The sequence below is a fragment of the Mycteria americana genome, chromosome 1 (assembly GCF_035582795.1).
Source record: "Mycteria americana isolate JAX WOST 10 ecotype Jacksonville Zoo and Gardens chromosome 1, USCA_MyAme_1.0, whole genome shotgun sequence".
NCBI lineage: Eukaryota > Metazoa > Chordata > Aves > Ciconiiformes > Ciconiidae > Mycteria > Mycteria americana.
In genome coordinates this window covers 192,984,422-193,003,895 of record NC_134365.1, presented here as the reverse complement: position 1 = coordinate 193,003,895, position 19,474 = coordinate 192,984,422, and the positions used below count along the sequence as shown (strand labels likewise).

The 19,474-nt window shown below is 37.4% G+C and overlaps 1 protein-coding gene across 1 annotated transcript; it reads right to left on the bottom strand.

Moving 5' to 3' along the window:
* Positions 1–455: 455 nt before the first annotated feature.
* On the bottom strand, positions 456–19,408 carry VPS36 (vacuolar protein sorting 36 homolog). The gene is made up of 14 exons (XM_075490153.1): positions 19,196–19,408; positions 17,858–17,926; positions 14,259–14,329; positions 12,846–12,960; positions 11,293–11,382; positions 9,825–9,911; positions 6,190–6,222; positions 6,002–6,079; positions 5,457–5,591; positions 4,448–4,513; positions 3,814–3,878; positions 3,278–3,362; positions 700–776; positions 456–616 (listed from the first exon to the last, which is right to left on the bottom strand). Exons 1-14 carry the CDS (start codon positions 19,289–19,291, stop codon positions 523–525), a joined length of 1,161 nt encoding a protein of 386 aa, XP_075346268.1. The 5' UTR covers positions 19,292–19,408; the 3' UTR covers positions 456–522.
* Between the last annotated feature and the right edge of the window lie 66 nt (positions 19,409–19,474).

The following is a 19,474-nucleotide window of genomic DNA, read 5'->3' as shown; positions in this document are numbered from 1 at the left end:
TAGAAAACTGTTCATCACTTCTGAGAGAAGGGGTTACTCTACACTGGTTTGTTCCTTATACCTCAGTACACACCAAAGTCACTTTTCTTATCACTACGGATACATCTGTCTGCTTTGTTGCTCTAGACATAAACAAACTGAAATTGGAGCATGCAGTAACCTGTCTTCTGGGTCCTGACCCTCATGGCAGACTACAGGGATATTCTCTCCACTTTCACTTGTGTGGAATCTTCATCTGACTTCTCTTGATATGAGAAACTATAGAGCACATCAAATAAAACTTGAAGATGAGCTAACTAGCTTGAGACAGTTAACATGCTTCTGACTTAGTGACTCCTATTTCCTTTCAGTTCCATGTAAGAGGATTCAGCACTTGAAATACCTGAGAACTGTAAAGCATTGCAATGTTCATCACTGTTGCAGTTGACAAACAAAATAAAAACTTTAAAGTCAGCTGTTGGAAGGGTTCTGCCCTCTGCTCTCTTGTTCAACTGTTACATAACAAATTGTACACAAACTACATTAGCTTTGTGTCAGAAACAAATTTGGGTAGAATCGCAAGCCTTCCACTGAATCATCTCTGCAAAGATGGCCCATCTTTTCAGCAAGCAGCAGCCTAGAGAAAGCAAAAGAAGACATGCTGTGTTACTTGAGGACAACATGATAACGAGGGTATTAAACACAGCAATTACTATTTACCTTTCTTTGGCTAAGAGAACAGACATCCCCACCAGCTTAGCAAACTCGTCAGCTGTGAGAGAACCCTTTTCAGATACCTGTCAAAAACCAAACACACAAATAAAGAAACTATGGCATTAAAAGAACATTTCAGTTCCCTCAGCTACTGAATCAGGTCTAGCCTTGTGAAGTGATAAATTGGTAGCAAATCCCTTGTGAAGACAACTAGTTTGTTTGCATTTTTAAAAAGTACAAATAATTATGAGTATTTCCCCTTAAAAATACCTCTTCTGTGTCGTGGGAAAATTGCCAAGTATAAAAAAGGAACATAGAAAAGAGTTAAATCTGTGGGAAAAAAAAAAAAAAAAAAAATCACATGGTACCCTTTCCTTCAGAGTTTTTTAAAAGATGCCTTGGGACAAAATGAGCGGAAAAATTAGAATAGCTTAGACAGCAGTATATTGTCACAATCAGTATTTACACAGCCCAACTATACTAAGTGATTCTGCAAACAGTGAAGCCTAAATGAGGAAATAAAAGACCTATTCAGGGCAGGTCGTCAATTTAGAAATTTAAGTCATCTCAGATGGAAGTGGAGAATGAGTTTAATGGGATTTAAAATATCCCCACTGCCTACAGAAAAATCCCCAAACCTTAGTACTCCACCCTGTATTACAGTGTACTAGAGAGATCAGTAAAAGCCACCATGACATTCAGTTGACACAAAAGATAGGTTCAGTCTTGGGACTCAAAACTTTGGCCCCATTGTCTCAACCACACTAGTTAATACATGCTAAAATGAAGCCTTCTCACACAGGTTGGATATGTGGATGCTTAAAATATTAGATATGAAGTCCAGACTTATTACTGCATTGAATATCCCAGATAAACATGTTTTATTTCCCTACAGATTAATAATTCTTCCATTTCTCCATTGCTTCATTTCAAGCAAACTTGTAAATCCAGATGTAGTTGCCATTTCCTGCTTCCCACATAACTGGGTGGGGAGGGGTCTATTCTGCGTCATTCTCAGCAGTAGCCTTTTTACAGAAACTCAGATTAAATTAGTCCTAGCTTGAGATTTTATGAAGCTAAGTGCTAAAATCTGAGTAACGGAAGTCACCTATACAACCTAATATGCATATGGGTGATTAATTATCTTTTCTTCCCAAACCACTACTCTCATCAAGAGGGATTTTGGGTTCCTTTGACTTCCATGTCATTTCCTGTCTTCACCAGCCGTTCAAAACCACATCTCTCTCCTGTCTGAAACCCTGTGACTTCCTTTCACTTCTTCTCAGAAGTTTCACGTTACTGTACATTATACATTAAGTACAGGGTGCTTTTGGCCACAAGTCTGATCTCATCTTCCCTTTCCCTTATGGGCCAGCCTTCCTCATTCAAAGCCTCTCCCTTACATTTTTCTATGGAGTCAAAGTATCATATTATGAAAATAAAAGAAAAAAGGCACTTTAGTAATAAATCCACCATCTGTTGCTTTTTGCAGTTGACCTAATTTGTTATCAAGAAAAGGTTTTTCCTTTCCTTTCAACGAGATAAGCACTCTTACTGAAGGCAACAAATTAATTAGAAAACAAAAATAATCAGAAAAAAACCTAAAATTGACTAGGTATTTTTCTGTAAATATAAGAAAATAAACTGAAAGGATTAAAATATATTGAAAGATTTAAGCATTTTAGTTTTGATAATTCAGGATGGAATCTTTTAGATGGCTATATACATTTTTCTTACCTAGAAATCTTTTTGATGAGAGAAAGCTACATGGTGACAATCATGCAAAATGCACTGAGGAGTCTACCTCATCTATCAAGTGAGAAGGTGTCTGTGATAGCTCTACTTTTTCTTGACTGCCCAAGTCAAAGTCCCCTTTGACTATGATGTTTAACTTTGGATACACTGAATCAGCCTTTACTCAGCTTTATGAAAAAAAATTACATCCCACTGAAAAAGACACAGGAAAATGCATCAAATAATGGGACAGCAGGACTTTAAAGAGTCCAGAGGTAGCAAGACCACAAAGGTTTACCACACTGAGCAATTTATACTATTTTTTTTCCTGATGAAGCTAGCTTAATTCTATATGCACTACTCTCCAACTGAGCGCTCTTCACAGCAGCAAACTCAGTACAAGATGTTACACATACAATGTGCTATTTTATGAAATAAACCCAAACCAAACAACTGCCTATATCAACATTTAAGAGCTATGTTCACTGCCTTCAAGCACATTGTGTACAGTGTCTGAAGTCCACTTCTGTTAAATTAAGTACTTAATACATGCCATGAATTTCATTCTACGGCACAAAAGATTTGGAGGAAGGTTGAAGGTTAACAAAGTTTGAAAAGAGATGGAAAAGTGATTTATTCCTTAAGGAGAAAGCAATGACTAAGATTATTGCCTGCAGAGCACTTTGAAGATGAAAAATGCTATTTAAGTATTACTGTTAGAAGATTTGGAAGTGGAATATTTTGTATTTCAAAACCTCAAAAGGAAATCCTGTACCTCAAGTTTTTATACCTAATGTGTTTAAATTTCCTCAGCACAGTCAGAACACTGAAGGAAATGAAGTACACTTACTGTCTCTAAAGCAGAAGCTACCATTTCCTCTTCATTATGAGACTGGAGTTCAATCACCATCACACCACTGTCAAATATCCGAAGCCTAAAATCAAAAGAGAGAGTCAAAGTAACTAAAAACCCTGTGCACATCACCTATGGTCACATTTCTAATGCATCCACACCTATAACCACATTACAAAAGAAAAAAAAAAATTTCTGTAAAATGAACTTAACATTAAAAGCATCTTCAACATCTGAAGAGACTGAAAAGAGCAGGGCATATGTCTGGGCTTAGTTAAACGCTTCTCCCAGTCTGAAAAAACTGTATCGGAAGTGAAAAGAATACTGTCTTCCTAGCAAAGGGAACCACAGTTAAAAATTCCTATTTTCATGTAGAGTGGATGTTGGCGCATACAGCAGCATCCTTTAAGCAAAGGATGACTTTGTTCAAAAAAAGAAAAAAAATCTACTGCAGGTAAAATATTAAGTCATGCAAGCACCATGGTCTGACTTGCAAGTGCCATGTTTTATAAACACATCTGTAAAGCTCTTACCTTAGTGGTAATTTCAGCGACTCTAGCATCTTACAAGCATTTACCAAATCTTCTGGTGACAGCAACTATTAAAATAGTAAAACATATCTATTCACAGCTTGCATTTCAAGTATACAGCATAACACCAAAACAAACAGTTTTAATAACTACAGCTATAAAATACACCAGGCTACACAATACTGTTAATTTTCTTCCTTCCTATTGTCCAGTTTATTTTCTTGGCTTCTATGCTGCTTTCTGTTCCCTTACTATGTGTTCTATAATAATCCTTCTTGCCCTGTTTACAGAAAGAATTGATGTATTTTGTAAAAAAAAAAAAAAATAAAAAAATTTCACCATTCTTTAGTATTCTCTGTCCTTCCAGTTTTCTTCTCAGATAAGGATGGATTTTCCCTTTTATATGGTATTATAAAACAGCATGCATTAGGACAACTTATAGAGGATACATAAACATTACATGGAAGAAGGAGAAAGGAAAAAGGTAACACCCCCTAATCTTAATAAAGGGCTGATCACTTCATGCTGTTAGACAGGTAGAGTGAGCAATTGTTAGGGAACATTTTTACCCTTTTTCCTTAATTACTTTATCACTGAAGTACATTTTATAAAATATTTAATAAAACGAATTTCTCACCTCTAATCCTCGTGCGCGATTTACCAGACAGTACACTTCTGTAAGCGACATGATCCCTCCTCGCTCCTGCGTTAAGCACAAGACTGGTAAGAGAAACAGCATTAATCTAGTAAACACAGTATCTCAACTTGCATTTGACTGATTAAACAGGTAAAACAGAGAAGCTAAACGATGGGCCTTAATGAAAAAAAACTACCCAGGCAACACCACATATTTCTAGCATGAGAGGTAAGTTGTTTAAAATTATTAGATCTTTCTCTAATAATTTTAAAATGCAAAACACTGATACTACATCCAAAGACTGTGAATTACGTTGATTTTAAAGCAGAGAATAAATCAAAGGAACAAGGAATTTCAATATATTAAATCTATCAATCAATTTACCATTTTTGCTTTTCAGACTCACTCAGTTTTCCATTCTGATCATAGTAGGTAGCACACAGCTTTCACAAAAATACTGTAATATGTATGCTTTTTAGTAGATGCATAGCCTTATAAGTTGCAACACGAAATCTAACTTTTTGGTAAGAATCCTGAATTCTGTAATAGCTTCAGATAAATTAAAATATGAGATATTACTAAGGGGGGGTAATCTATGTGATAACTCTGTGCTATGTTTGCAAAATATGTAGTTTTTAAGCAGTTTAAAGACTGACTACTTATATTTTCAAAGTCAGTGTTGTTTCACTCTTTCTTTAAAAAAGTCATATTCTGCAGCAAGGGATGAATACAGGGCTGTTCAAATAGAAGAAAGACTGCTAGTATGATTTTCTAAGTATCTGATATTTCACAAATTAGAAGTTGAGATGCCATTACTCCAAAGAAAAATCCTTACTTATATTTAAACTTTCTTATTCAGAAAGAGGATATATATTCCTTTCATAAACACTGAATATAAGGCTGTGCTGCAAAATCAGAGACTTTAAAAAGAGGCACAGTACTACAGCCAAAACACATTTACATCAACAGCAACACACAGAAAATGCTGGTGCAAAATTATGTACTTTACCTCTAATGGTGTCTGCAGTATTCCAGCTAGTTGCTTTGCCAGTTGCATGTGGTAATGTGTACCAGATCCATATGTTTCCCTAGTAACTGGATTAGCTATACCCATACTCAGTAGATAGGACTTGAACCTAATAGTCTAAACAAATAAATAAATAAATTTAAAAGTACATCAGCTAATGAATGATTCTGGTTTTTAAAACTCTTTGATTTTATTACTGTAAGTTTTGGTGAATAAATCCATTCAGTTTATTACCAATAAAGTCAATTACTACCAAAGAGAAAGCAAGACTTAGTACAATTTATTTTTGACCAGCAGAGGTCAAAAATACAAAAATTTACACAAAGGCAGTAAAATCTTTGCTTTTAAGAAAGGGTCAAAAGAAAAGCTAACACTAAACAAGTAAGTCACTTTTACTTTATGTAGAATTAAAACACAAAAAACCCCAACCATGAAGTGTTATTTATTAACATTACATGTATTAAACAGATAGCTTTTTGCTGTGCATAGGAATGTTTCTGTTGACTTTAAAAACAAAATGCATTTACCTCATCCTCAGTGATGTCACCCTGTTTTTCTTTAATCTTATTAGCTATTGACTTGGATAACTCCACCATTTCCTTAGCCTGTCAAGAAAGACACATAGATAAGTCAACTTCCAGCTCAACAGAGAAAAGCATGCTTAAAACTGAGAAAACAAGCATAAGTCTACTTGGATAAGTGACACATGCCATACCTTCTCCATTAGTTTGCTCAGATCCTCAAAAGCCTGAAATGAAGAGCAGATGCTGCACATCAGTATAATTACAGCATTCAGCTTCATGGACACAGTGAGCTCCCTTTGCCCACCTGTCCAAGCTATTTGTAAGAGCTGCGATCCCTTTAGATTAGTATGTTACAAGGTGAGATATTATATATAATTGGCTGATACAGCTGTTTTCCATCAGGTCTTAAAATCAAAATTATACAATCCATAAACAACAAAGAATGAAGAAAAGAATCAAACAATTGCACACTTTCCTAGTTTGTGAACACTAGTTCAATATGATTTATGAAGTCCATATGATAGGAAGGAACAATGAGATACTGAGGCCCAGAAAAGATTAAACTGTCCAAGTTTATTTTGCTCTCCTAAAAGCTGGGGGAAGGTTTCTTGGTGGTGATGGTAGGTTTTCTTCCAACAGTTAACCCTCACTCAAGGAGATCTATTGTTTCTGGCCAGCAGCAAGCCACCTGTAAAGCTACAGAAGTACTCCTCCTGACAAGACAATTTTACTGTAAAATCAGTAAATGTTACTAAGTTAGTAAGAAACAGCCATTTCAAATGAGCAAGGAAGAGGGTATATGCTTTCATGTGTATGCTTAACTGAAGAGACAAAACCTCTGAAAATGTGTGGCAATATCTCTTCATTTAAGTATCACCTACATAGGAACAGTGGTGCTACTATAATAAACAAAAAACAGTTAAAAAAATGAATAACGTCCACGAGACAAATTATCAGATTTAAATAAATTAAGATAAAAACTAGATAAAAAGCATCCTCTGAAAACTCTAGTTGTTGGACCTAAAACCCAAAATACCTGCTAGAACAAGGGAAAAAATTATTTGTACAAAACAGTTTTTTTCTAGGCTAAGAAACCTTTTATTTTGTTTCCACAACAAAAATATGTAATAAACTGGACATCCATCATAGGACCACAATTATATCAAGTCTATTAAGCTTAGTAAACTGCTACAGTCTCAAATACAACAATTCTACAACAACCCAAAAAGGGCATCTTTAAGCTTAAATAAAACATACTTTAAAAAAAGCTGAAGGTATACTGAAATTCAAAAGTTTTAGTAATGATAACCAACTAGCATTAAAAAATTCATGTAAAAAAAAAGACTTAGCAACTATATTAATGTAACTATATTAAAAAGCAACTCTAATTTCTGCCATCCTCAGCATCACATGTTCAGTCTTCTCACCCACTTCTCTCAAATACATGACAATGTGCCCAGGTGGTCAGCCTTTTCAACCTTTTCTGAACAACTGGTGTGAGAAAAATTCCCAAAACTTTTCAGCTAAAGCTTGCCTGACAGCACCACTCGACCCCTCCGGCCACAAGTAAAGAAGGTTGTTCAGTTACAGTATTTCAAATGACCAGAGATACATCTTGCCTACAGCTTCTAGCCATTGCTTCTGTGTGATTCCTAGCTTATTCTGACTAATCCCCCACTAGAAAGACACATTTTAGCAGAATTTGCCCAGGAAGACCCAGTTATTCCCATCTACATTTAGGCGCCTTACATAGAAGCTTATTGGTCTGAGATTCAACATGCAAAGAAGAGAAAGAGATGCCTCCAGGAAGGGACAGAGTTTGCTTTTCATCTGAATCCCTCCTAATGGTGCCAGTGTTTCTCCACTGACTGGAGAAATCTAGCCTCTTAACACTTGGTACCTAAGTTAGGTATCCAAAATTAAGTGGGACAAAGCTAAGTCCAAGGGGAGAAAAGAAAATATAACACCATATAACAATAATCTACCACTATCAGAATGAAAGCTTCTCTTTGGAATATTTTTTCTTACTTCCTGATCTGCCAAATTCAGTAAGTTACAATAGATTTCACAGAATCATAGAATGGTTTGGGTTGCAAAGGACCTTAAAGATCATCTAGTTCCAATCCCCCTGCCATGGGCATGGACACATTCCACTAGACCAGGTTGCTCAAAGCCCTGTCCAACCTGGCCTTCAACACTTCCAGGGATGGGATATCCACAACTTCTCTGGGCAACCTGTTCCAGTGCCTCACCACCCTCACAGTGAAGAATTTCTTCCTTATATCCAATCTAAATCTACCCTCTTTCAGTTTAAAGCCGTTACCCCTTGTCCTATCACTGCGTGCCCTTGTAAAAAGTCCCTCTCCCCAATCTCTAGTGTAAATCCAAGTCCTTCTACTGTACTCGTATATGATATCAACAAAAAGTTTTCTAACAAGGCTTTTCCAAGCTTATTTCTAATCTCTATAACCTGCATGAAAACATAATTTATCCAAAGAACCCTTGATTTAGCCTAAAAAACACCATGCTGCGTCTAACTCCTCCTCTGCCTGACTCACCGAGGGCAGGCCTGGAAACAAAGGGGAATGTGCACACACCTAACAGGAACTTCCTCAGATAAACAAAAGGCTAAAGAACTGGATTCTTATCAGCAGTGAACAGCAGATGCAGGAAGCCTTTTCCTGGAAGCCAGGGCACCATTTTTTAAATTAAGTCATTTATAACATTTAAAGCTGGAGGAAGGCAGGATTTTACAAGTCATGGTTCTCCTCCGTTCATACAACATGTATAAATGGATTTCTTTTACTCTCTGACAAAGCTACTAAAGGAAAAAATAACCAGACAATACCTTTTGAACTATATACACACGCATGGTACCACAATACCTTTTGAACTACACGCAGAACTTCATTCATTACGTTCCTCATAAACAGAAAGAAAAAAGTTTAATGCTACCAGTATCTGAAACAGCATGCAGCCTGCAAAGGTAGTGTAATTTTCTTATGTATCAGAGTGGTGAATGCCTTTTTTATTGTGGCACACTGAATTCCATAAAGTTTGCCACAAGAATGAATCTGTTGCATGTAGTTTATGAGTACTTCTGTATTAATCTCTACTACCAAGACAGAACCAGACTATTTTTGAGGATATTGCTCCCAGGTATATACAAAGAAGTTAATTGCCTCTGTTGTCCATCAGTATTGATACTTGGAATTCAGCTATTGTGCTGTTTCTGGGGAAAAGGATGGTCTCCATCTAGCCCAGGTATTTTGCAGAGATACTTGCCAATGCCTGGACTGCAGAACATTTTACTGTAACTATAAGCCTGAATCTAACATTTAAAAACTGAATATTTATAAGATGAAAACCTAATTTCACCACAGTTATGTGCAGACACTTAGATCAGTGTATTCTTCTTAATACTTATTTAAATTTTCAATTGAAACCAAAACTAGCTGTAAAAAAAAAACAAAGGAAAAAACCCCAAACTTGTAATAGTCTCTTTCTGCAGATGCCTTTGTGTTCTGCTTCCCCTGATGCAAAGTCACTGAACTCGGATTTCTAATTCTACCAAAATTAATTTTATAAATACACACCATTAGTTTCAAAGAACAGTCTTCTTGAAAGGAACTATTTAAATGAAGTACCTTTACACATATTGAAAAGCCAGTTAAACAAAGTAAATAACTGTAACTTATATACTCTTAATCAATTCAGTCTTCTCAACAAAAAACAATAAATAGTCTCAGCTACCCCTAAAAGAAAGTGTGAATGAATGTAAATGGCTCAGACAGGTGGTTGACCTTGAAACCTCAGTAGTATTTACCTCGGAAATGTTTTTGTCCGTCTCTTTTCTTTTTTCCTCTAATTTCCTTTCGATCCCTACAATTCCTACAGCCCTTATTCTTCCTGCCTGCAAAAGAAAATAATGAAAGGAATCAAAATAGGAAATGCTAAGTTTTCTCATCCGCCTCACTGTGAAAAACCTTACTTTAGAAGACAGGAAACATTCACCCAAAGAGCTGATATTATGCATACAATATTTTATATATTTCTTGAAAGTATTTTTTAAACCAGTGTAAAAAAATAAACAAGTGTAAAGCATGTATGAATTTGCTGTAGTAGACAGACGATAAGATTATTATGTTGAAGCTATTAATATGAAGATGCTTAGTAGCCTAATCCACATTGAGCATTCCAGCTCATTTCAATTAAAGCCTCCCGAGTCCATGTGAACATCTATACTAGAGCTGTGAAAATGCGTTGAGTGTATCTAAACATGATTACCTCAAGAAATCTAGCCTGAAGAAACATCGCCACAGAAACACAATGCTAAGTGCAGTCTAATTTATGTTGCTGAGAAGTATCAGAATGGAGGTGATGGTGAACCTTTCATTTGATGCCAGATGTGTTTTAGAAAGGCTGGTACCTAAGTGGCAGTGGGGCCAGCCCTCACATCTCTGACTGCAAAGCTTAGCACTGGTGTTAATGATTCGCTATGACTTAAAAATAAGAACAGGAGGTAAGGCATTTTTATTAAGTGATTCTTGACAGAGGGTACAGGCTTCCCCATTAGTCCAAATGCAACTAAGTTTATAGGTACTACATTTACAAAGGAAGACATATGTGATTTGACGTTGAACAATCTTTAAATCATCTTATTTCGTTCATATAGTCCTATATGTTCAATATATTCATATATTCAACATATTCATATACAGAAACAACATCTACGTGTTTATCAGTTTATCACCTAGAAGTATGCAGACAGATAAAGAAGGCAGTCTAACATATGACAAAGACATTCTCCATAACAACCGTCCATTTAGAATACACATTTAAATCAAACATATATAGGTTCCAAAGAGTTATATAAAAGTTACATGTTATATATTTGGCTTCCAGCCACAAAAAATAAAACAGAAATCACAACTAAGACCAAAAAATCTTTCAGCTTCATTAGATCTATCATGGTGCATAAAATGATATGCAAAGATATATATAATATTTGCATAATTATGTGTGTGTGTCTGACTACATACAAAAAATTGAGCTCTATCAACTAGTCAAGTCTAAACACACTCAAGGAAGAGAGGCCACAGTGTTCTATATCAGGTGAAAACTGCAAAGGAGAAACTAATCTATGCCAGTGAAGAAACTGGCAAAGTAAAGCTGAATTCCCACATGTGCCCACAGTGTTGGTTAGAGAGGCAGGCCAGGTGCAGTATATGGGGGCAGCAAGAAGTGGAAATAAGAGATTACATACAGATTCTGCTCAGAAGCTCTGCACATACCTGTGGATCCTTGTTAACTTGAATGGTCTGACCAGTAGGCATGTTCTCCCATCTCCTTTGTGTGATTTCTTCTGATAATCGTCTATAGAACTGCAAACATTAAAGAGTGACAACAGACGTTTCATAAACTGTGCAGAATACCTCTTGGTATTTTTAGCATCTTGGTGGTAGATGAAATAAACTTCACTGTAAGACAAAGCACGGTAACACCTACACATCCACAGTACAACATTCGTTATCTGGAAGTTCTTAATGTTCAATCTTCAAAAATATACACGTTAGAGGAGGAGCCATGTAGTTACTAGTTACAACTCACATGAGTCCTTCTATTGTAAATTCTTTTTTTCAGACATTCAAAACATTCCAAAACATGCTAAAGTTAAAAACGTCAAGGTTTGCTCAAAGGCATGCTTTTAAAAGGAAGAAATGTTGAACAATCCAATTACTATTGATCTGTTAATTCAACAATATAAAGACAACCACACAGATCAATTACACTTATTTGTTTATTGCTAGTACCAGAAGGTGGCATTAGTTAATTAGTTAACACTAAGTGTATCCCACTGACCAAAATCCAGAAATAAAATCTATTCCATTCTTATGGTTGTTCAGAGTTCACAGGAAAGCATTCTGAAGTCATAAAGAAAAGATCTGGAGTGTAATTGATATGCTAGGTAACCAGTAAGCATAGTAGTTTTGATTTTAGACACGAACAGTTAACACTAAAATAAATAAGGTTACGATTAGGCAAAACACCTACAATTATAACTGGGCATAAATCTACACTTGTCCTAAGTTGAAAACTGCTCACAAAGAAATCAAAGTGAGTCTGATCAAGCACATGCATTTATAAGACATTTATAACTAATTCAATTGAAAATTTGATTTTCTGCAGTGAACAGGTACGGCTTTTTTCATTGTCCAAAGTTAAAGTTCTCAGTCTCTTCAAGTGAGGATCTCATACTGTAAAATTTCTTTACAGAGTGCAATTTCTTTGTTTTTTAGGATAAGTCTTCTTTTAATGTTTTTTTTAGAATGCTCAAAGCCTTTGAGATTTGGTGTAGGTAAAAAAAAAAAAGATTTATAAAACATAGAATGAAACAAAGCTTTGAGGCAACAAAAAGTGTTCAGCAACAAAATTAGAGAGATGATTACGAATAAGTTACTTGATTCCTGTTCAGCAGAGGGCTAGCTACAAAGAAACATCTTTTACTCTGTAAAACATTTAACAGATTTCAGAGACGTCATTTTAGAAAAATCCTGTGTTCAATTTAAAAGATTAAAAAAGGAAGCATGAGATTATATTAAAACTACTAAAATAAGGACAAAGCTTAATAATGCCTCTTGACATTTTTGGAAGTCTATTTGCATTATTTAACCAAAGTGTAGAACCCTGAAGGCTCACAGTGTTTGTCTTCAAAAAGGATGTATTGAAAAAGCTCCACCTCAAAAGTAAACATGGAAAGATCATGGAAAATTATCACTAACACAGCAAGAGGAGAAAAGCATGTCCAAAGGTCTGATGTGCTGGGCTTGCATGGTACAAAACTTACCTCAATCTGCCCATGTTCTTTGAAAGAAAGTTTGATGTAAGAATATTTGCTGCTTTGAAATGGACCAGGCTCTTTGTTTGAAGAAGCAGGATGAAGATGAACTACTATTTTGGCACTAAGAAAAAGTTAAAGGAAAGAGAAAAGGCAGCTTTCTGTAATATCTAAAAAAATTATTTCTACAATCAAAGTTAACCATTTAATCAAAACTTCTATTAACTTTATCCCATGCAAGAGCTAAAGTACATCAAATAATGCTTTACATTTCAGTATTTTGACTCAATATTATAGTAGATCTTGCACAAAAACTACTATAACCTCTAAAACAGCAACATCTTACAAATTAAAAACGTACCCAGCATCAATTCTTAAGAAACAAACAGAACAAATTTTAACATTTCAAGCAATAATTTCTGAAAAATCTTTTAGTTAAGATAAAAACTAATTGTCAAGTAGTCATTTGATTTGGCTTTTGACTTGCAATAACTACTGCCAAAATACACTATCTTTGTCACAGGAAAACAAAAGGTCTCAATATTATGTTTAATCTATCCCACTTGTATATGTCACTTGCGAACACTGTACGTGAATTTGTCCAAAACCAACATTCAAAGGTAACACACATGGAAATAACAGTCTAAAATGACACCTACCACCAAAACAAACCTTGAGATAGCATTATTTTAGGAACATAACAGACTGCTATCACAGCATGACTGCAAGTCCACCATTCCCATTTCATTTTACTGATACTCTTTTCATGGGTCTTTATTTACTTGACTTCTCCAACGTTAGTGAGTTACCTGATTTCTTCTGGATACCCCCAGCATATTACCTTACGCATCTGACTGTAGGCTGCAAACAGATGTCAACTACACATATATTTCTCCAGTTAATATTTTTTCCTCTTTTTCCCATGAAACTTCTTTATACACATACCATACTGAATTAGTTATTCAAGTGAGTGGAAACACTTGAGTTCCTTCTAACCATCACTAGCATTTCCATGCTCAAAAATCAATCATATGGTGATGAAAAGTTATATAATACGGGGTCTGGCAGAGTTTCTAACCCCAACCAGTTCTGTGGCACAAAAGACTAAAATTAGCTTTCAAATTTAGATCCAGCAAAATCACTGTTGTCATTTATGAGTCATCAAATGAAAATGGCAAGCTACAACACATACTTGTTTAGTGATTACAAGACAGTTATTTAACAAATCACATCAAACACTGCTTTGTCATGATTCTCTTAGCCATTTGATCTCAAGTGAGGAAAGCAGATCCTTGTGGCTGTCAATCTGGAAACTTGGATTGCAAATGGAATTTACCATGAATTAATATATAATCTTGGGTACCTCACATAACATGCATGGGCAATCTAGCCATCTGAAAAAGACAATGACTATCGCCTTACCTTTTTCCTATCCCAGCTGCTTGCTCTTCAATAAAGACAATCTGAGACAGAGGTATAGCAATGCAGCACTCCTGGAATAATCAATGCAAACACAAGTGAAATTAAAGCCATATTCTGACTATTCATTCTCTAAACCCAAGTGTTCTCTTTCTCCATTTCACAAACAGTACAGATTTTGACAAGAGCTGCCTCAGGCACTCCATATGAAATATGACGGTAACAAAAGAAACAATCTATTAAAGAGAAATAAATATAAGTAGAAAACTTAATACAAAGTTGAAATTGAGTTCTAGATAACCAAAAAACCAAACTTAAGTGTCAATGTGTTGACTTTAGACACCTCAAGCTAGATTCATAGAAGGACTCAGGAATTTAACAGATCTTTAGTATTTAAAGTTCAAAATTTAAACACTAAAATTTCTACACTACTACAGCTTATCCCTGTAGGTGCACAAAGCTCACAGGTTCTTAACATTTTTCCACTGATGTTACTTTGGATGCTAAAACAATAACCAAAAGCACCAGTCTTTTAAGTGGTGAACGTCTAAAAAACTAGACTATCCTCTGAGTGGAACAGGAATTTCTCCACACCCAAGGACTTAATCCAGCAGTTGATGCATCTCAACACACATTTATTGGACTGTGCTTTAGACAAAACAAAGCAGAGCAAGAAACAAGACTGTCTCCATCTGTGGGAGACTAACCTACCCAGGCTAAACTCTTTCTATATGCATTTGAGACAGAAATTGCTCAAGGGAGCAATTCAAAGCATCTAATTAGGTCCCTGGTCCTGTTCTGGTAAGTGTCCTTTGGTGAATGTTGTCTTCTGCACAATAGCTTGGTGATCGACACAGTCACCCAGAATACAGGAAACACAAGTTACATTACCTCTTTGAACCTCTCTTCCACCTGCCATGAGGGTGTGCCTAACACCAGGTTACAATGAACACGGGGCCCTCTCAATCCCTACTACCAAAATTGTTCCTCTTTGCATGAAATAATGAAATACTCATTAAATTGGAGATTAGGGAAGTACATGCAGGAACTCCAACTAATGAGTAAATCTCTCACTGGGAAAAAACACGGGTTGTACTTCCTGTTCTAAAAACTCTTAATGCAAGCTATTTAGATTCTCCTATGGCTTCAGATTCTGCAGCCGTTATATAGAACAGGTTAGTGTTTGTAAAATGCCCACATAGCTCTGGACACTTTAAATATAGGCAAAATGATACTTCTGTAAAAAAAAAAAAAAAGTTTTTGAAAATTAAAAAAGAGTCCAACTATATATAGTAAGTACACTGTCAAAATTATTGATTCATTTACTTCACAGTTAGAAAGTTATGAACTTATTGTAAGCACAAGGACTTAGAATCACCCCTTCCTGGTGAGAGAAGAGGAAGGGATACAAAGAGAGAGATGTGTTAAACATGCTGTGAGTTTATTTGGATTTTTTTTCTAATGTCTCATGCTCACATTATGCACGATTTCATAACTTAAAATGTCGTACAAATCTAGCTATGTAACAAACTTAAAAGAATTACTTTTTTTTTCCTTTGCAAATCACTGTATTTTCTCTACTGTTTAACTGCAGATGGTATGTAACAACAGCAGCTATAAAACACAGCTGTCTGTTTTTGTAAAGAGGTTTGCTATGTTAACCTAATGACAAGTGTCCCATTTATTACTAAAGTTTGCCGATACAATAAAAGGGGACTCTCTCTACAAGTTTATTCTGGGTAAGCTAGCTAAGGTTTCTAAGGCTGATGCTATACCACAGCTGAGCTTAGCCAACAACTCACCATGAAAATAAAAGGGCATTGTGCTCCTCATGTTTCAATCCTAAGAGCGTGAGAAAGAATCAGCTTCATTTACCACACTAACAAAGTAATTTGTGTACCATAGATTTAAAATTAAAAAATAAACCTGGCTCTGCTGAGACAGAATTGGTCTGTATTAGATCAGAACTGGGTAATTTTTGCCCATCTCTTGCCCATATGTTTCTGCCCCTTCTCTTAATCAAGCCTGGAGCTTGTCAGAATCTTTGCTGCGTTAAATTAATTTGTTAAAAGAAAACTATTTTTCTTATTCTCTGAGTTTCTTCTCTGCTGATTTAGCAAATTCAATGATCTTGATACAAGGAATCATGTAGCCTAGGAGCAGGGGAAGTCAGGGGCAAGAGAAGAATGTCATCCTTTTGTTGGGAAGGAGAGAATGGGGATACGGACAGTTGTTAGACTTGCTGAAGCCATAACACTTAATGTTACTCCAAGCAAGTAAAATGTCCAAGTGAGAAGATCAGAAGGAGTGCACATTGCAGTACATGCCCACCTGCAAAGAAAAGATGCTGATGAAGAAATAAGAGATGAATTACACAGATAGTTTAGCACAACTAAATTAGCTGACACTGTGCCAAAAAAAGTTAATTTATACAGAATAGTTCATGATCTGCACAATCAACCCCTGACTTCTTTAACAGTAACCCCACCCTGGGGACTAGCTCTCAAAACATTTTGAAAAATTTGTACTAAAAATAGTTCTGCTGTTCCTGCAAACAAGCCCTAAGGAAAAAATATATTGCTTTGCCAAATTAAGAACATCCTCGGTGACCTTACCTTTAGAAGTCTCTTAGTAGCTCCCTGCTTTAGAGCAAGGATGTGGTATTTGGTAGGGAATGGCCTTTGGGGGTGAGAGGCACTTCAGCTATCCTTGTGCAAAACTAGTCCAGTGGAATATAATAGGCCTTTGAAAAGTTGTCATCTGAACATGCTCTGTCTAAGGCTAAACTTCTAAAACATTGTGTCCAAAATGAGCCTAATCCAACCTGGTTCTGAGGAGGTCTTCTTTAATTGCAGCTGCAAAGCAGTGCACGTTGCCACAGTCTACGCTTAGAGCTTTGTATGTGTTTGCAGTCTTTCTCACCCATTTCTAGCCTGCAATCTCAGGCTGTGGCTTGATGACACAAAGCTTTCAGCAGCAGTATTATACTGTAGTTCTGGCACTGCCACTTAACCTCTCAGTTAATTCTCCATAGCAGTACAGACAAATGTTCTGGCTTATTGAAGGGATGGTTCAGCACAAGAACGGGCAGTTGGGAGGGTAAGACCCATACAAAATAATACTGCCACCAAACACATCCTATTATCAAAAAATGGTCTGGGGCTATGTGCTGGGAGCAGAAGACACGGAAACTTGGACTTGAAAACAATGAGGTCTTGCTAGACAAGGAGCATGGGAGAAGAGTTCACATTATGATTTGCCTGCCACATTCAACTTCAGTCTCAAACCGATGGTTTTTTTAGCGCATGATACCAGACTCTTTTCTCCTCTATTTTTGTGCCGTAGAAAAGGAAAATTTATGATTCATTCCCACTGCTCCTCATCTCTGCATGATTATTTTATTAAAGCAGAATTGGGTGAAAGAACATTCCTGTACATAATTTTCTTTCCACTGTGAGACAAAAAATGGACTATACTTGTAAAACAAAACACACACAAAGGAAAGACTCCTCTCCGTGTACAGTATTTTAATTGCAAGCTACCTGTTGTTTATTATGGAATTTACAATTGAATGACATAAAAGAGACAAAAGTGGGACTTACATGATTCTTCTGATCCCTCCAGATTAGTCTGTGTGTGCTAAGCAGTAACACTCCACTATCAAATTTCACCTAAATGGGAAAAATAAAACAGATCAACAACAAATTTAACCAGCAAGTTGCATAAATACTGATCTTGGAAACATCACACATTACCACAACGTAGCAATCAGATTCAACAAGCCAGTACTTTGAGAACACTCTCTTTTTTCAGAAAACACAATAAATGAAGCTTAGGAAACAATGGAGAAAATTAGTATAAAAGGATTAGATGGATATACACAAACTTCCTTTTTCAACTGTATAAACTTTCCCCCAGGAAATCCTGAAGGATCCTCCCTCCATATGCTGTGCAAGATATACAGGCATTCCTAAATATAATATTTTAAACAGGGCTATTGGCTTTGGAACACTATTTGCTGACAAAGAAAGTAAAAGTTACGCAAAAAAGCAAAGCAACCTAGTAAGAAAATGCTACACACAGTCTGAAACCTCCCGGCCTATCACAAAGAATTATTGCTTCTATCCATTTTATTGTTGAAAAGTTCTTTATCAGACAGCCATCAGTATTTGCAAAATATCTGTGTTAGCAAATTGCTTCCTACTTGTAAAACTGGAGGCACGGTTTTACAGCTTTTTATAAGGGAATGCACCTACTCTGGTGAGGAAAAATGAGGTGAGATCAAGAGTTACACCAACTATGATGCAAAACAATACTTGAATAGGCTCAGATGAGAGCAGAGGGCAAGACAGCACCCTTCACGACCAGAGCCAAAGAGCATTTTACAGCTACCAGGATGACTCAAGTGTGAATTGTATGGCATGCCCTGTACATGGCATCAAAGCCGAAGAGCACAGCTTGCTGTGCCGAGCAACACGGGGGAGTGCTTAGCCCCGGACACAGGAAGTGACAGCCGAAGCAGTGGCCATCAAGTTTCGTGACAGTGACACCAGCTGCACACGCCCTGTGGGGATGCCAACCCTCCCTCCATGCGGCACACACCGTCCAAGGCCTTTCTCCCACAAAGCCTGGATCTCCTCCCTAACAATCTTCTCACAGAGCCAAACCCTGCCAGACCCTGGAGCAAAGCGTACTCCTCCTCCCACGCCTCTGACCGATGCTCCTCCTGCAGCCCAGGCCCCTTCACACTCCTCGTCTCGCCCCCCCCGCCAGCCAGGCCCCCTCGCACCCCTTGTCCCATACCACCCATAACCACGTCCCCTGCCGCCCCCCTTTTGGCTGGGGCCCACAGCCGTGCCCTTTCCCCCCGCTCCCCTGCCCCTGCCCCAGCCCCGGGCCCCGCCGCGCCGCCAGGCCCCGCGCAGGGCCGCTCCCGTCACCTTCTCTTCCCCGTCGCAGAGGCGCACGCCGCGCTGCTGGACCACCAGCGTCTCCCCCAGCTCCAGCAACCCGCTGGTCCACGCGAACCTGTCCATGGCGGGCGCGCAGCCCCTTCCCCTCCGTCGCCGCCGCCGGCAGCCCAGGCCGCAGCCGCCGCTCCCCGCCCGCAGCCGCCAGGCGAGCAGGCCCCATCCCCGGCCGCTCCGCGCCCTCTAGCGGCGGCCTGCCGAGTGGCCGCCATCTTCCCGCCGCCTCTCGCTCCAACGCCCGCCCCCTGC